This window comes from Penicillium expansum, assembly GCF_000769745.1.
Source record: "Penicillium expansum strain MD-8 chromosome Unknown contig275, whole genome shotgun sequence".
In the NCBI taxonomy this organism is placed as follows: domain Eukaryota; kingdom Fungi; phylum Ascomycota; class Eurotiomycetes; order Eurotiales; family Aspergillaceae; genus Penicillium; species Penicillium expansum.
In genome coordinates this window covers 37,180-51,966 of record NW_015971416.1, presented here as the reverse complement: position 1 = coordinate 51,966, position 14,787 = coordinate 37,180, and the positions used below count along the sequence as shown (strand labels likewise).

The window sequence follows — 14,787 nt, the reverse complement described above, 5'->3', positions numbered from 1 at the left end:
AAAGACATATATCAGTATGGCGGTCCCGCACTTGGCATTCCCTCGTTTAGCGCTTTTGAGATGATGGATAGTGCTGGAAGAGAATTTCCTCATTTCAAAGCAGTCATATACAATAACTTAAGAGGCGGACAGTAACACTTGTTTCCGCAGAGAACTCTTAATCAGCCTTCGCCTGATGTTGGGCCAATTGAGTAAGGCGCGGTTGGTTCACCATAAAATAGCACCGGTAATTCTCGATTTTCCCTTTCTCCTATTACATTGTATCTTTTGGGATTGCTAACGGAGTATTCTACAGGTTTTGCTCATCTCATTGGCGGGAAGGCGTGCGCGTTTACTGGAGTCCTATTTTGACGAGAAATCAAAATCCCTCATGATTCGCTCTTCTCATCTTTACGAATTAAACAACAAGAAGTCGGTATCGGAAGCCTTCAAAATCTTCACAGATTACTTTCTCGGTGATTTAGCTGGGAACACGCTATAAGCCGGGTGTCTTCTTTTCTTTATGTCAGGCAAGGTTTCAAACGGCTTGGAGTTTAGATTTATCTTATTGAATATTGATGTTGGCGAAGCTGGTCTTTATAGCCATTGGCGCATTTTATGCAGTGGTGCTTTTGGTATATTTTATGTTAGAAGTAAATAAATCGAAATTATGTACCAAATCTCACTTTTCGGATGTTGTAATCAACCTCGGGAGCCCTTAAAGTCTTGTATTACTCAGTCTTATGATTTGAGTGATCTAACAGTGGAAATAAAGTTCAGCTCCCCCACATACTTTGGTCTTTTGTCTTTCTGTTAAGCCCATTATAACAGCGCAGTAAATTGAATTGGATACAGAACTCAAATGGAATTGTAGACTTCGAGCGGAGTAGTGGAGGTTATCAGTGTGATAGCAAGTCAAGGGTGGGGGTCGGTTGTTTTCGCTGAAGTTCGCGGGTTGGAGGATTATCTATTTTGTTTTGTCAATAGATATAGTTTTATTGGCATTTTAGTCGCCAATAATATGATTTCAAGGGCAGGGGACTTGTAATGTGGGGACATATAGAGAGGAAAGATGAGTTATTGGTATGGAGATTCAAGCTAGCGATTTAGCTATCCACATGACAACATTGGACGCACATAAACGAGCATGTGGGTTTAATGGATGTTACACACATAGGAGGATAATTACGTAGTTATATATAGTCGATCAGCTCGTAACCGCCTGACAAACAAGGTGCATGTGCCCGCACAGTTTCATCTTCTCCAAGAGTGGGATACACATCATCTTCCTTCCTCTTTACTCCATGTCACCTAACTAAACTTCATTTTGTCAACTAATTATGCCTTTGCCCGAGTCGTGTATAAAGAAACGAAGACGAAATAGAAACGCTTCAGGCAAACCAAAAGTGAGCAAAGCGCGATCCTGCGAGGCTTGTCGGCGCTTGAAAACGCGATGCGAAACAGGCAACTCTGACCGATGTCATCGTTGCGATGTTCTCCGGTAGCAACCCACATTATGAAATTGGGTTATTGGGCTTTTATATCTGACCAATTTTAGAATTAAGTGCTCTTTCCAAGCCATTTCCCGCAGTCATCCCGACCCGCTGCTAGAGGCGGACGTGGATTCTATGACAAGCGGGGATGACTACCATACACGGTATATCCTCCCATGCTCGATTTTTTGAGATTCGATTGATATACTGATGGAGAATAGGCTTTGTGTAGTGGAAACTACCTTGACTCAACTTCAAGCATCACTGTCCGTGCGCAGTAATAGCGACTGCCGGACTAAATCAGGGGTAAATCTCGAATATCTACGGGCCATATTGGCAATACAATTGATTGGATACTCTAGGTAACCTCAAATATTGAACGAACTACACGCGATGCACCCATGAATCTTATCCAAGAGATCCGACAGAACATCACTTTACATGAACAACCCTCGACCAGCGATGATAACACTGAAGACATTATAATCAACGGTATAGTTTCCGAAGAACTTGCCATAGTGCTTCTTAAAGGGTGAGCACACTTCCATTGATGTTCTTCTGGAATCTGTTCCGATGTTGATTTTCCAGATTCTCGAAATTATCCAACCGCTGGTTATTCATGAGTACAGACCCCGTCCAGCTACGCACGAAATCGCCGCTCCTCTTTGGTACTTGTATTTTGGCAGGTCTCCACATCACCCCCTCCTTACACGGGTCATCAACACATCAAGCTTTGTATCGCCATGTTCACGGACTGCTGGGTCATGCACATCTTTCTTCCACTGCCTCGCTCGACACAATACAGTCTATGTTGATTTTCTCCATGTGGGACCTACGGCCAACTTTGGGTCCTGATCATGGTACATCCTGGCTTCTCAGTGGCACGGCGGCCATGCGGGTGATTATGACTACTCCGTTTGGGCAGCTTCCAAACACAAGCGACGCCGATGAACGCGAACGAGCCAAAGCACAAGAAATAATGCGCACGTGGAATTTGATTTGCCTCTGTCAGCTACAGTGCGTTACAATAGAAAACTCTCAATGCTTCCAATATCTATATCAAGAAAATCTAACACTGATCTCAGGTTCTCTGTAGGCTCTGGTCGTCCACCGATCATATCCAGCCAGTACTTTGACGAATGCATCAAAGTCCTCGATTTTCCTTCATATAATGCACGCGATGAACTCGTGTTGGCTGGAGTCAGGTTATACCGACTCCTTTGGGAAATCATAAGCTCTAACGTGATACAAAATGGAAGTGCTGTTTGGTCCGAAATCGACGACCTACGAAAGTCCCAGGAAAGCATTTACAGTAAGAAACTTCTAATGGCAGCACTTAGATAAGCACTAATTATATTCATCATAGAGCTTGATTCCTCTGAGCCACTGCGGTTTGCATACTCCTGCGCCTATTTAATTCTGGCACGTCGCACACTCCAACATATGAGGGAAACTCAACCCGAGGAAATAAACAACCCCAGAACTACACCAGAGGAATCAACTCTCCCGCTCATTCAATTTGCAATTAGCCAGTCGCATCGGCTCTTGAATTTATTTGTCTCGATGTCAGATTTGACTACTTATATCCATCCTGCTTACGAAAACGTGCTGTGTTCCTTCGCAATGGTGACACTAGCCGAGTTTGTGGCCCATTTAGATGATGTGGGCAGTATAATCATTCTCATGGAACAAGCCGTCTCACATATTCAATGTGGAGGCAAAGCAGAGCCTGTGAGCCGGTGGTCTCTGAACATCGTGAAGCAACATGTTGCAGATAGGATCGAGCAAGAAGATTGTGTGGCTTCGATGGGAGAGAATAGCACAGGGATTTATATACCGCAGCCAGTTCACAATGCTACTGATCCCTGGGTTTGTAACGAATGGGGTATCGAGCAGGAGTTTCCATCGCTTGAAGATATGTTCTTTGGTAATGTGATTTAAATTGAGTTGACAATTATTGACATGCTCCCTCCCATTGTGAATATAATCCATTTACTCCTATCAGTTCCATATACAAATTTAAAAATCCGGGACATCAATTGCACTCTCTCAGTCTAAGACCTGCTTGGCACTCCTTAGGCTTCTTCGAGAACCCTTCGTGTGACTCCATGATTGGCTGGTACAAGGCGAACTCATATCGATGGAACAAAGTTCCAATAATCAGCTGCAGCTCCATAATGGCGACGTTCTGTCCGACACATGCCCGAGGCCCATATGAGAATGGGTTGAAAGCAGTTTTCTGTCGGGTAGTCAGGTTCAACCAGCGGTCAGGCTTGAATTCTTCGACATCGTCTCCCCAAATATCCTTCATATGATGAATAGTATACGAGGGAACTGAAAGTACTGTTCCAGGGGGGAAGTGGAAGCCATCAAAATCGACACCGAGGCTATTATCGGCGACCAAACGTGGCAGACCAATAGCAGAGGTAGAATGCAATCGCATTGCTTCATCGATGCATCGTCGAAGGAATGGGAGATCTTTGATTTCAGAATAAGATGCAATCTTCGATTCCGGGTCAATTACTTGGTCCAACTCCTCTTGGAGTCGGGGAATTATTGTGCCTGGCGCACTGCGTTCTCCATGCAGTATCCAGTAAAAGATCCCGCAGGCCGTGTTGGATATTGTGTCAGAGCCAGCGATAAGCTGCGTCAGAGCCTCTGCTATGAGCTCATCTCGCTCCATCGGCCTTCCATTGGCATCTTTAGCCTGTAGCAAGCGCGAAAGAATATCGTTACGCGAGTCGACCATTCCCTTCTCTGCAGCATCCAGTCGTGACGCGACAGCGGCGACAGCAATTCCTGTCAGGTTCTCCACAGCCGCTACTCCCTTAGTGAAAAATGGGTCGGGAAGGTACCGAGCCCAAGGACGCAGTGCTGGGAGAAGGCCCAATGTTGAAGAGACCTCGCCTCTTCTATTCAACACGTCGACTGCCGGGGTGTATGAAATGGGTCCTCCAGTTACGAGCTGCGTCTCAGTCTCGTCTTTGCCCTTATTTACCATCCCAAACGGTGATCCAAATGCCAGATCTCCGATTATGTCAAAAGCAAGGTAGCTGAACCAGGGCATTGCGTTGTATCGAGCAAATTCCTTCCCATTATGTTGTGGCTGAGAAGCCGCGATCCGGTCCAGCTGGGTTATCCATCGCTGTAGGTTTTCCGCCATAAACGGCTCAAACTCAGCGACTGACCTGGGAGAGAAGGCATGGGATATAATTTTCCGCTTGCGTGTATGTTCGGCGCGGTCGCGAACATTGAACATCCCCGGGGTTCGCGCCACAAATGCTTCATAATAGTGACTAGACACCTTTCGTTAACACTAGTAAATATTGATACAGCTTAGAAAGATGACTTACTCCTTGAGAAACCCATTTCCATGCCCATAAACAATATTCAATGCCCGTTCATCGGCGATAGACACGTGGTTGAATCCAATACGGACGACTTTACCGTGTTTTCGATGGGCCGCGTCGACTGCCGCATATTTCTGGCCATGTTTGGCACTTAATCCGACCCATATGTTGCTGAATTTGGCGACAAAAGGACCCGGGACTTGACTTAAGTGCTCGTATGAAACTAAATAGGGGTATATGTAGTAGAGCGCGAACCATACGGGGATGGCCGCGGCCATAGCCCATGGCGAGAGCAAAAGGGATAGAAGAGCCATTTAATAAATCAATCAAAGTTGAATAAATTGATGAACTATAGATCATTGCATTATTTTTCTCTCTTTTAAATGAAACCAGTTGTGCTCAACATTTCACATGTTCACTATCCGTCCGACGGAGTACAAGCAACACCGTCGGAGACGAGAGACCGATATGCAGCATCGATGCACAAGGACCAAAGGACCTGCAGATCATTAACCCCGCAAGACTTTTGATAACAATAAAAGACAACAGAATTCAAGTACAGCTCATTGGTCAATTATTCCAATGTTGTTCTCGATGGTCGATGGTCGATGGTCGATGGTCGACGGTCGACGGTCGACGGGGATAAGCGGCCGTAACGCGGCATTTTCAATTACCGAATTCTCCGATCTCACGGACATTCTTTCTATCAAAACACTTCCAAACAAGTTCCCCATGGAGTCTCAACCCCGTCGACGCCGAAGGCCAGCTCGCTCTTGCATTGAGTGCCGCCGTCGCAAAATTCGTTGCGACCGAAATGACCCTTGCACGCGTTGTGTCGCCGTTCAGACACGATGTACCTACAAGCTTTACGGCGATCAACCTGGGTCCCCCCTGCAGTCTCGAGAAAGTACCTCAAGACACTCAACACTGGGTACTCTCGCACCTTCACCATCGTCACATGTTCAACCATCCAGAGATGACCTCCCATCATCTAGAGATCATGGCCAACCACTAGACACCATTGCGACAGGGACACCAACACCAACAGAAATGCCACATTATGGTTCAATTTTCCCAAATCAAATGGATAATGAACAGCCAAGGCGAGCACAAAACTCAGAATCAACTATTGAAGATCTTTTACGAAGGGTCCAGAGCCTAGAACAGTCTTCGGCACAAAAGTCTGTGCATGGCCTATCCGACACCGGTCGGGAAATATTTGGCCGCCCGTCCCAACCAGAAGATCTTCAGTGGATTTTCACAAAGACTAGGGTCATGCGATGGAGTTTATGGATGGGCACAGCTAAAGAGGTAGGGTCTGCATTAACCTACACCTTAAATCATTCCACTAATTATATCGCAAGTTTGAGCCTTTTCTGACATTTTATACTGAGGCTACTGGAAAAGGTAAAGGAGAAACATTCAAAGGCACTGAAACCAAAGCCCTACTTCTTCAAGTCGATGATCTTCTTCAAAAATGCAAACACACAGCGAGAGGCATCAAGACCTGGCGGCCCAGCAGATCAATATCGAATCCCCAGCTTGGCCCTAAACCTCCATCTCGCGAGCTATCAGATATGATGGTAACCTTGTATCTGCAATCCTTCGAGTCAACACACCGCATACTTCATATACCTTCCTTTTGGGGTGAGTATCAGAGATATTGGAACGATCCGCATAATGCGCCCAATGAGCTACGCCTTAAAGTTCTTCTCGTGATCGGGATAGGTTCAAGCCTGCACAAACAGGAAAATTTAGATATCGGTTTCCGAACAATGGTCCATCGGTGGGTATATGCTGCTCAAGCATGGCTTTCTGGGCCACTAGAAAAAGACCGACTGAGTGTTTCCGCGCTGCAAATCGACTGCCTCACAATCCTAGCTCGGCAACTTTTCTCGATCGGCGCTGATCTTGTGTGGACCTCCATGGGATCTCTCGTTCACAAAGCCATGCAAATAAACCTACACCGAGATCCCAAGCATCTCTCTGGGATATCTGTGCTGCAGGCCGAAATTCGAAGGAGGCTATGGGCTACAATTATTGAAATGACGGCGCAGTCGTCTTTGGATTCGGCCATGCCAGCCAGCATCCCCGAGTCTGACACGGAGGCCCCTTCGAACATCAACGACGATGAGATTGATGAAACTACCACGGTAGTCCAGCCTCATCCCAAAGGCACTCACACCGATACCTCATTCCAAGTCTTACTACTTGACTCATTGCCAGTCCGCCTTCGTATACTTCATCTCCTTACCAGTTTAAACACAAAAATTTCTTATCTGGATGTCCTTGCCTTAAGTTCAGAACTCAACAATGCGTCTCGCGCATACCACAGTTTCATGAAGGAGAACCAAAGTTCCAAGATCACGCCATTTCACCGAAACTTACTTGACTACCTTGTGCGTCGATTCATGATACCTCTGCATTGTCACTTTACAAACAAGGCCCGCACAAACCCATTATTTGCCTTCTCGTTGAAGGTCAGCCTAGAAACGGCCATGACTATCATGTCACCTGAACTAGATGAAGGCTTCTTCGAGCTAATGGTCAATGGTGGAGGGCTATTCAGAGAGGGTATATGGTGCGCGATGACTGTCATTGCCATTGAGCTCTTAGCCCAGCTCGAAGCCCAATACATTAACGGAACGTTGCACCGTAACTCCGGTTATATTATGTTTCTCAAGCGGTCTGTCAATGACATGATTAGTCTCTCTTCTGAGAGGATTCGCCACGGAGAGACAAATATCAAGGGTCATATGTTCCTTAGCATGATCTTGGCAAAGGTCGGAGCGGTGCAAACGGGTACCGATTGCGAATTAGCCATCGCACAGAGTGCGAAAGACAGCCTCGAATTCTGCCATGGGCTTTTATTAGCTCGGGCAAACTCTTCGTCTTTGGGACTACCCAACAATGCTGGAATTACGTCTGGGTCAAGTCTTGATGATGGGTCCGAAGGTCCTGATTTGGGATATGAGTTGGACTTGGACTGGGACTTTCTCTTGCCAGATGCTGGGTTTCCTTGATACTTTCGCACAAGACTCATTTTGGGGTTTGATTTATGTATATAGTTCGTCTAAAAGGCCTTGTAATATATATAACTGTAATATATATAACTTTGTTGGTTTTGCCCTATGATCTGAACTCAGTAGCATTGAGAAAGAACCTACTAAATAAGTACCTGGTCACAATTATACTAGTATTACCGCTGTGCTTCACAGGTAAATAGACTTCTCTGAGCTATTACTGAAGTTTTCTAACTTCCATCGGCTGAAGCAGCGGTCTTAACACGGGGCGGAGATAATCGGTCTCAAATTTTATACACTCGTATAATATCCGAGCTCACTATTTAAACTCCTCGGAGCCAACATCAATCCCCTTTTCCGAAACCAACTTGCCTTTCCGTTTCATATAAACCGACCACCCATATATTGAAATACCATGGCACCAATGAAGATCCTCATCAGCGGCGCTGGCATCACCGGCAATTCCCTGGCCTTTTGGCTCTCGAAGCTAGGTCACAATGTCACAATCATCGAGCGTTCTCCTTTCCTTCGAACTTCAGGGCTCCAGATTGATCTACGCAGCCACGGAGTCGAAGTCATGAAGCGCATGGGCCTCGAACAGGCCTTTAAGGCACATTCAATCCCAGAGCAGGGCATGCAAATGGTGAATCAAGCGGGTAGACGGGTGGCCTTTTTCCCATCAAATGATTCAAGTGTCAATTTGGGTTTTAGTACCAACTTCGAGATTATGAGAGGCGATCTGTGTCAAATCATCTATGATGTGACCAAAAGTCGGGCCAACTACATCTTCGGCACATCAATTGAGAGCTTCGAGGAAAACGAGAAGGAAAAAGCGATCAACGTTCGATTCACAAATGCCACCGAAGACCGTTTCGACCTCGTGATTGGTGCCGATGGCCAAGGGTCGCGTACTCGAAAGATTATGCTCGGGAGCGAGGCCCCCGATGCATTCCATCCACTCAACGGTCTCTATGTCGGATATTTCACCCTCCCACAACCAATCAAGGACGGGGAAGGATATGTCGCTACAACATACACGGCACCCGGAAGGCGCGTTATTATGACCCGAAGGCACAATGTGCACGAGATCCAAGCATATATCGGCGGCCAGACGAATTCAGAGCAGCTCAAGAAGCGTTTGCAGGGTGATGTTGCAGAGCAAAAGGAGGCATTGAAGGAGATGCTTCAAGGAGCGGGGTGGAAAACGGATGAGATATTGAAATCTCTCGAAGATGCCGACAACTTCTACTGTGAGCGTTTAGGTCTGGTCAAGTTAGATTGTTGGTCTCGCGGTCGGGTCACGCTCGCCGGGGATGCTGCTTATTGTCCGTCAGCAATGACAGGAATGGGTACCACTTCTGGGATTGTTGGTGCCTATGTTCTGGCTGGGGAGATTGGGCGGCACTGTGGTGGACCTTCTGAGAAGCATTTCGTGGAAGGGAATGATACCCCAGACGCTCTTATGACTGCGCTTCAGGCGTATGAACAGAAGTTTCGCCCTTTTATCAGCCAGGTTCAGGAAGGTGTTTCCGATGACGGGGGGCTTTGGGATAGGATTTCGGCCACGGCGTTCGGTGTTGCTCTCATGAACCATCTTATGGGAATTGCTTCCTTTTTGAGATTGGATCTGCTCAGCAAATTTTCTGCGAATCCTGTCAAGGACTGGAAACTTCCGACATATGAAGAGTTGCTCCGGGATTAGAAGTCAGGTGTGAGAAGACCAACTGTGCGACTCCGTAGGTGTTATACCTACGTGTCTTATTTTACTCTGTTAGCATAAGAATACTTCTTTGCTTTATGCACATTTTTATGAAAATGGTTCAACTTATCTTTGGAGCATAAATTCATCACGGCACACGTCAGGGAGATATATCTATTGAGTAAGGATGTTTTATCTCTAACCACTAAAGTAGGTATGTGTATATAGTTCCCTAGTATGAACACCAACTTAGAAGGTAGATTACATCCTGTCTGTTAATGTACTCTATTGCCAAATTTATACTTCCAGCCAACGAGAGAGGTGTAATGCACGTTCTCTACTGCATAAATATTAATATTCAAGTACGAGAGTAGCTAAATAGCATCCACTACACTATGTGTCCACAGGTGCCAGCAATTTTCTAGCTTTATTAGTAAAGAATTCCTTATCTTCGTATTTTTATTATTTTTATTGAAATGTTTAAAATATCGTAAGGTTTAGTGCTGATACCTATGTTCCAGTTATTCTGACGTACATAACTGAGTCAAGTACATGGCATAATTATTCACCTCTGGTAATTATGTATGTTGTAATAGAAAATAAGAAAAGTATTCATTAATTGGTTTAACTTGATTCGACACCATTGGCGTAGACTATCAAGGTTGTTTTAGCGGCAACTTAAAGAGCATTTGAGACACAAAATTATGTCTCCGAGTCGGGGAGAAATCTATCCGTGTCACCTCCCGAGGTCTTGGCATTGAGACTATACAGGCTGATTGACAATCTCTAGGTTGATTAACAAACTAAAGGAGGTTGATTGACAATCAACATCAGTATAAAACCACCGCATAACCCAATAGAAGAACTAAGCTATAACCTCTCTCATTAACGTATTCCACTACCGAGTGGGCCACCACTACCGAGTGGGCCACCCCATCTAACCTACCAATTTTAAATACATTTATCTCAACCATTACGCCATTAAATTAATTGAACTAACTAAGTGGTCTATCTGGATATGTTTCTCTTCTATGCCCTGGCAATCTACATATTCCACACCCCCGGGGGGGGCGCGTACGTGGCTGAATAGCCAATTCTCTAGGTATGCCGGGGCCGGGGAGAGGTGCTTTAGTTGCTTCCTGTTACTGTATAATTAATGTAGAGGCTTCTTGAACTGAAAGGCCTTCTTCGGCGGGTATCTACCTTCGAGATCGAGTACGCTTTTACTTCTGCTTCTCGTTAGCGGCGCGTAATTCCTTGTTTTCTTTGGCGAGTAAGATAGCACCTTGTATTGTAAGACGGAAGCCTTTCACAAGCTGGTTTAATGTACGATCTGACGGGCTAGGCAGGCTTCGAGATCTTGTACGAAGTAAAGCTTTGATTGATGAAGCCTGACGACATAGATCTTTCTCTGTAAAAGGGGTTTTTGGTGTAAAATTCCGGCTTAATTCACTACCCCGGCTAGCTAGGGGGGTTAGAGTTCGAAGCCGAATATTAAGCTTTAAAATCACTCTCTCCGGTAAAAAGGGGACTAAACCGGCTGCTCTGAAGCTATTTTTAATAGTCTCCGATTTAAAGGCTTCAATTCGTACGAGGGGGTATACTTCGAGGAAGTCAAGCTTGTCGATATAGTTAATCCTATTCCGCATTTTAGTTTCAACTATCCGACTATATAATCGTTTTAATACCGCAAAACAGCTAATATCCAGAGGTTATAAAAGATAAGATAAATATACTAGTATATAGATTAGTATTACCTTATTTTACTTATAAATTTTATCAAATTTAAGTGTTAAATGACTTCTGTGGCTGTTAAGTACTAGAAGCCGATACCCCCCCTTTATACGCGAAGAAGTACTAGGAATAAAGAGCTTTTCTAGCTAACAGAGTCTAATTTTATCAGAGGTCTAGCTGTTAGGGCTTACTTCGAAATATTAGTTCTCCAGAAGGCCTTTAAACTATAATTTAAGAAAGACTTTACCTTTAAAAATCATATATAGAAGGAGGGCCTAACCTAAAGTATTCGTATACTTAATTATAATCACCTATTTATAATTTCTAGGTTATAAAACTCCTCTTTAACTAGGTAAATCACTTCTTATAATAACCTTTATAGTTAAAATCACTCCTATAGCGAAACCAGTCTTATCAAAGTTATAGATATTATCAGGATCGATTCTAAATTAAAAGATTATCTTTTAAACTAGATTAAACTACCCTTAAATGATTTTTAGGTCCTTACATTTCGCACGCTTGTAGTTATACCGTTTTAAGAATCAGGAGGAGAGGAGAGGATAATATTATACGAATTTTGTAACCTAGTTTTCGCCGACCGAAGGAACCAGGGTAGTTCCACGCTTTTGAAGAAGAAGATCCGCCATTTCTCGTACTATAGAGTGCCGGGGGGCCCCTCTACGAGAATCTATAGAGAGTATCTATTTTTGAAGAGATTTCTCCTCGAGTTCTATTAATATATGACTATTGGCGCGTGTTTTAGGACGAAAGGTATCACCAGCGAGGCGGCGTTGTAAGGTAGAGCGGGGGACTTCGAAACGGCGCGCCACTTCACGAATTGAAGAGATTTCTTGATTCTTAAAAGCCTGGATAGCTAGTAAGATCCTACCCTCTTGCTCTATTAAATTTCTAGAGCGTTGAGAGCGAATTGGTGGTATGGTGGGTGGTTGAAGAAGAAGGGGTTAAATTAATTGACGCGTTTTGGATAGGTGGCCCACTCGGTAGTGGTGGCCCACTCGGTAGTGGAATACGTTATTACATTGCACCTTTCAATACTTCTCCATTGTTCCAACATGAGAACCCCTGGCAGCATCCTCGTCATCGGAGCTGGCGAGCTGGGCACGTTTATTCTGCAAGCCCTCGCCCACCACCCTCGCAGACAACCCGATACAACCATCTCAGTCCTACTTCGGGAGAGCTCCATCAACTCTCAAGAGGCGAGCAAAGCGGAACGCATTGAGGGCTTCCGCAAACTGGGAATCACGTTTACCCCTAGCGACCTTGCTGTTGACTCTGAGGAGAAACTCGCCTCGATCTTCAAGGGATTCGAAGTCGTCATCTGTTGCACCGGATACATGGCACAAAGCGGCCTTCAAATCAAGATCTCCAAGGCCATTATTGCTGCGCAAGTGCCGTACTACATTCCATGGCAGTTCGGCATGGACTACGAGGCTATCGGACGGGAGTCGGGTATGTTCGACGAGCAGTTGGATGGGAAAGAATTGCTTCGGTCCCAGAGCACCACCCGGTGGCTGACACTTGCGACGGGATTCTTCACCAGCGTCATCTTTCCTCCGGTTTCAGGTTTGGTAGATGTGGAAAACAAGGTTGTCTATGGCAGTGGAAACTGGGATAATCAATTTGTTGTAACCATAACAAAGGATATTGGGAAGTTCACGGCGGAGATTGTCCTCGGTCCAGAGCGAGATGCTGTCTTTGTGAATGGGGCAGTCTATGTTGCTGGAGACATCGTTTCCTATCGCGATGTGGCGAACGCGATGGAGGAGGTTACTGGACAGAAGTTCACGCGAAAGCTCTTCACTCAAAAGGAAGCTCAGGATGATTTGCAGGCGGAGCTATCTGTGGGGACCATCTGTCGTAGTGTTTTTGCTGGGGGTAAGGGTTTCCTTTTTGACCCGGCGGGTCTTTGGGTGCCTCAAGCTCACTTGAAGACAGCTTCTCTCAGAGATTTTGCTCAAGAGCATTTCGGTCAGGCGGTCTGAGTTGGCCCTTGGGTTTCCTCTTTGATCCAGTGGATCTTTAGGTACCTCGAGCTCGATTGGAGACAGCCACTCTCAGAGGTTTTGTTCAAGACCACTTCGGGCGGGTGATCTGGTTGGCCTTTTGAATCTTTTGTATCTACTACCATTGTCTAAGAATGTATATCGTTGTAAATTGAGACTCGACCAAGTAAACTATAGAGTTTCATTCATGAACCACATTCCGTATAGAATTCAGATTGATTTTCGATGAATCTGAAGTTCATCTTACATATAAACCCTCCGGTCTACAGAAGCAAACAAAAACAACCAATATTCCTTCAAACCACATCATTTTATGAAATTAGGAGAAATCTCTCCGGTAATGTCTTTGGTTGCTCAGAATCCTTGAACATACATCTCTAAACAAGATCTTGGCGAAGTACTACCGTAGTGAATCTTTTTGTTCTGAGAACCCCTGACTGCACAAGTTTCTCTAGTGTGTTCGAGATTCAAGTGATTGTATACACCACGGGATCATTTCCTATCTGGTGAAATTGAATGCTTAGAATGGGTTCCTGTAACGGTGATTTCCCTTATTTGCTCATAGTCCTGGCCTCACGCCGCCAGTGACAACCCACTATGCCTATCTAGGCTAGCCCAATTTCTGACCCTTGGACCCTCCCGAGGTCGGAAATCTTGGAATCTTAGAACTTAAAGCAGGCCTCCAAGGCTTCGTTTATATGTACTATGTGCCCCTCGATTCCCCGTGCTTCCAATTATCGGATTTGGTATCCATTATTGCCGATATACCGACTTTGGATCAAGTGTTAGTCTTTCACTATGCCGAATCGGAGGACAACATGGTTCTGTCTCCGATCGCCCATCTCGAGAAGATGGCTCCATGAACACACAAGCTGGAGACAAGAAGAAAGCTTAACAAACGGGCATCAGGCTTGAGGGTGGTAGAACCCAATATAACCTGAAGAAAAAATCATCTAACCTATAAACGACCTTCTTCACGAGCTGAAACGATTACGTACACCCTTCGGGAGTTGGGACCTTGAAATTTTCATTAGCAGTCTTGGAAGTTCAGGTGCTTATCCTGTATAAGCCTAGCGGATGCCAGTGTCTCATTGTTCTTGCGGCTTGCCCCGACACGGCCTACTTTTCTTCCTGCAGAATATAGTTTAACCGAACCTAGCGCCAGGAATCTTGCGAATCAGCAGTCTCTCCTATATCTCAATCCATATGATTGATACACATCATGCTGACTGACTCCACTGTGCTCCACATCTAGACAGTCTTCATAAGGCCATCAGGGTACGGATTATTCCGCAGAGTGTCATGTTGCTGAGGGGTTACTCCACTCCGTAGGTCCGACCATCGGTCGATTTTAACTCTTTTGATCTTATCTGATCCGCCTTTCTTCTTGGTTTTGATTTTTCCTTTTCTTCGTTAAACTTGCGTTTGCCAAGCTGCACTTACATCTATACCAGTCTGGTATACAGCTCGCCAATTCATCGATAA

The 14,787-nt window shown here is 45.1% G+C and overlaps 5 protein-coding genes across 5 annotated transcripts; 4 read left to right on the top strand and 1 right to left on the bottom strand.

Annotated features, from left to right (window-relative positions):
- Positions 1-1,873: 1,873 nt before the first annotated feature.
- On the top strand, positions 1,874-3,413 carry PEX2_082110 (fungal specific transcription factor domain-containing protein; the record flags this gene model as incomplete). The annotated part of the gene is made up of 4 exons (XM_016745481.1): positions 1,874-2,004; positions 2,061-2,489; positions 2,558-2,784; positions 2,839-3,413. The coding sequence occupies 4 exons, from the start codon at positions 1,874-1,876 to the stop codon at positions 3,411-3,413; spliced, it is 1,362 nt and encodes a 453-aa protein (XP_016595294.1).
- Positions 3,414-3,507: 94 nt separating this feature from the next.
- On the bottom strand, positions 3,508-5,136 carry PEX2_082100 (cytochrome P450; the record flags this gene model as incomplete). The annotated part of the gene is made up of 2 exons (XM_016745480.1): positions 3,508-4,768; positions 4,826-5,136. 2 exons carry the CDS (start codon positions 5,134-5,136, stop codon positions 3,508-3,510), a joined length of 1,572 nt encoding a protein of 523 aa, XP_016595293.1.
- A 1,461-nt stretch (positions 5,137-6,597) lies between these two features.
- Positions 6,598-7,845, top strand: PEX2_082090 (fungal specific transcription factor domain-containing protein; the record flags this gene model as incomplete). Its single annotated transcript, XM_016745479.1, has 1 exon — positions 6,598-7,845. One exon carries the CDS (start codon positions 6,598-6,600, stop codon positions 7,843-7,845), a length of 1,248 nt encoding a protein of 415 aa, XP_016595292.1.
- Positions 7,846-8,260: 415 nt separating this feature from the next.
- Positions 8,261-9,547, top strand: PEX2_082080 (Monooxygenase, FAD-binding; the record flags this gene model as incomplete). Its single annotated transcript, XM_016745478.1, has 1 exon — positions 8,261-9,547. The coding sequence occupies one exon, from the start codon at positions 8,261-8,263 to the stop codon at positions 9,545-9,547; it is 1,287 nt and encodes a 428-aa protein (XP_016595291.1).
- Positions 9,548-12,351: 2,804 nt separating this feature from the next.
- PEX2_082070 (aromatic alcohol reductase) lies at positions 12,352-13,281 on the top strand (the record flags this gene model as incomplete). The annotated part of the gene is made up of 1 exon (XM_016745477.1): positions 12,352-13,281. One exon carries the CDS (start codon positions 12,352-12,354, stop codon positions 13,279-13,281), a length of 930 nt encoding a protein of 309 aa, XP_016595290.1.
- Positions 13,282-14,787: the final 1,506 nt, after the last annotated feature.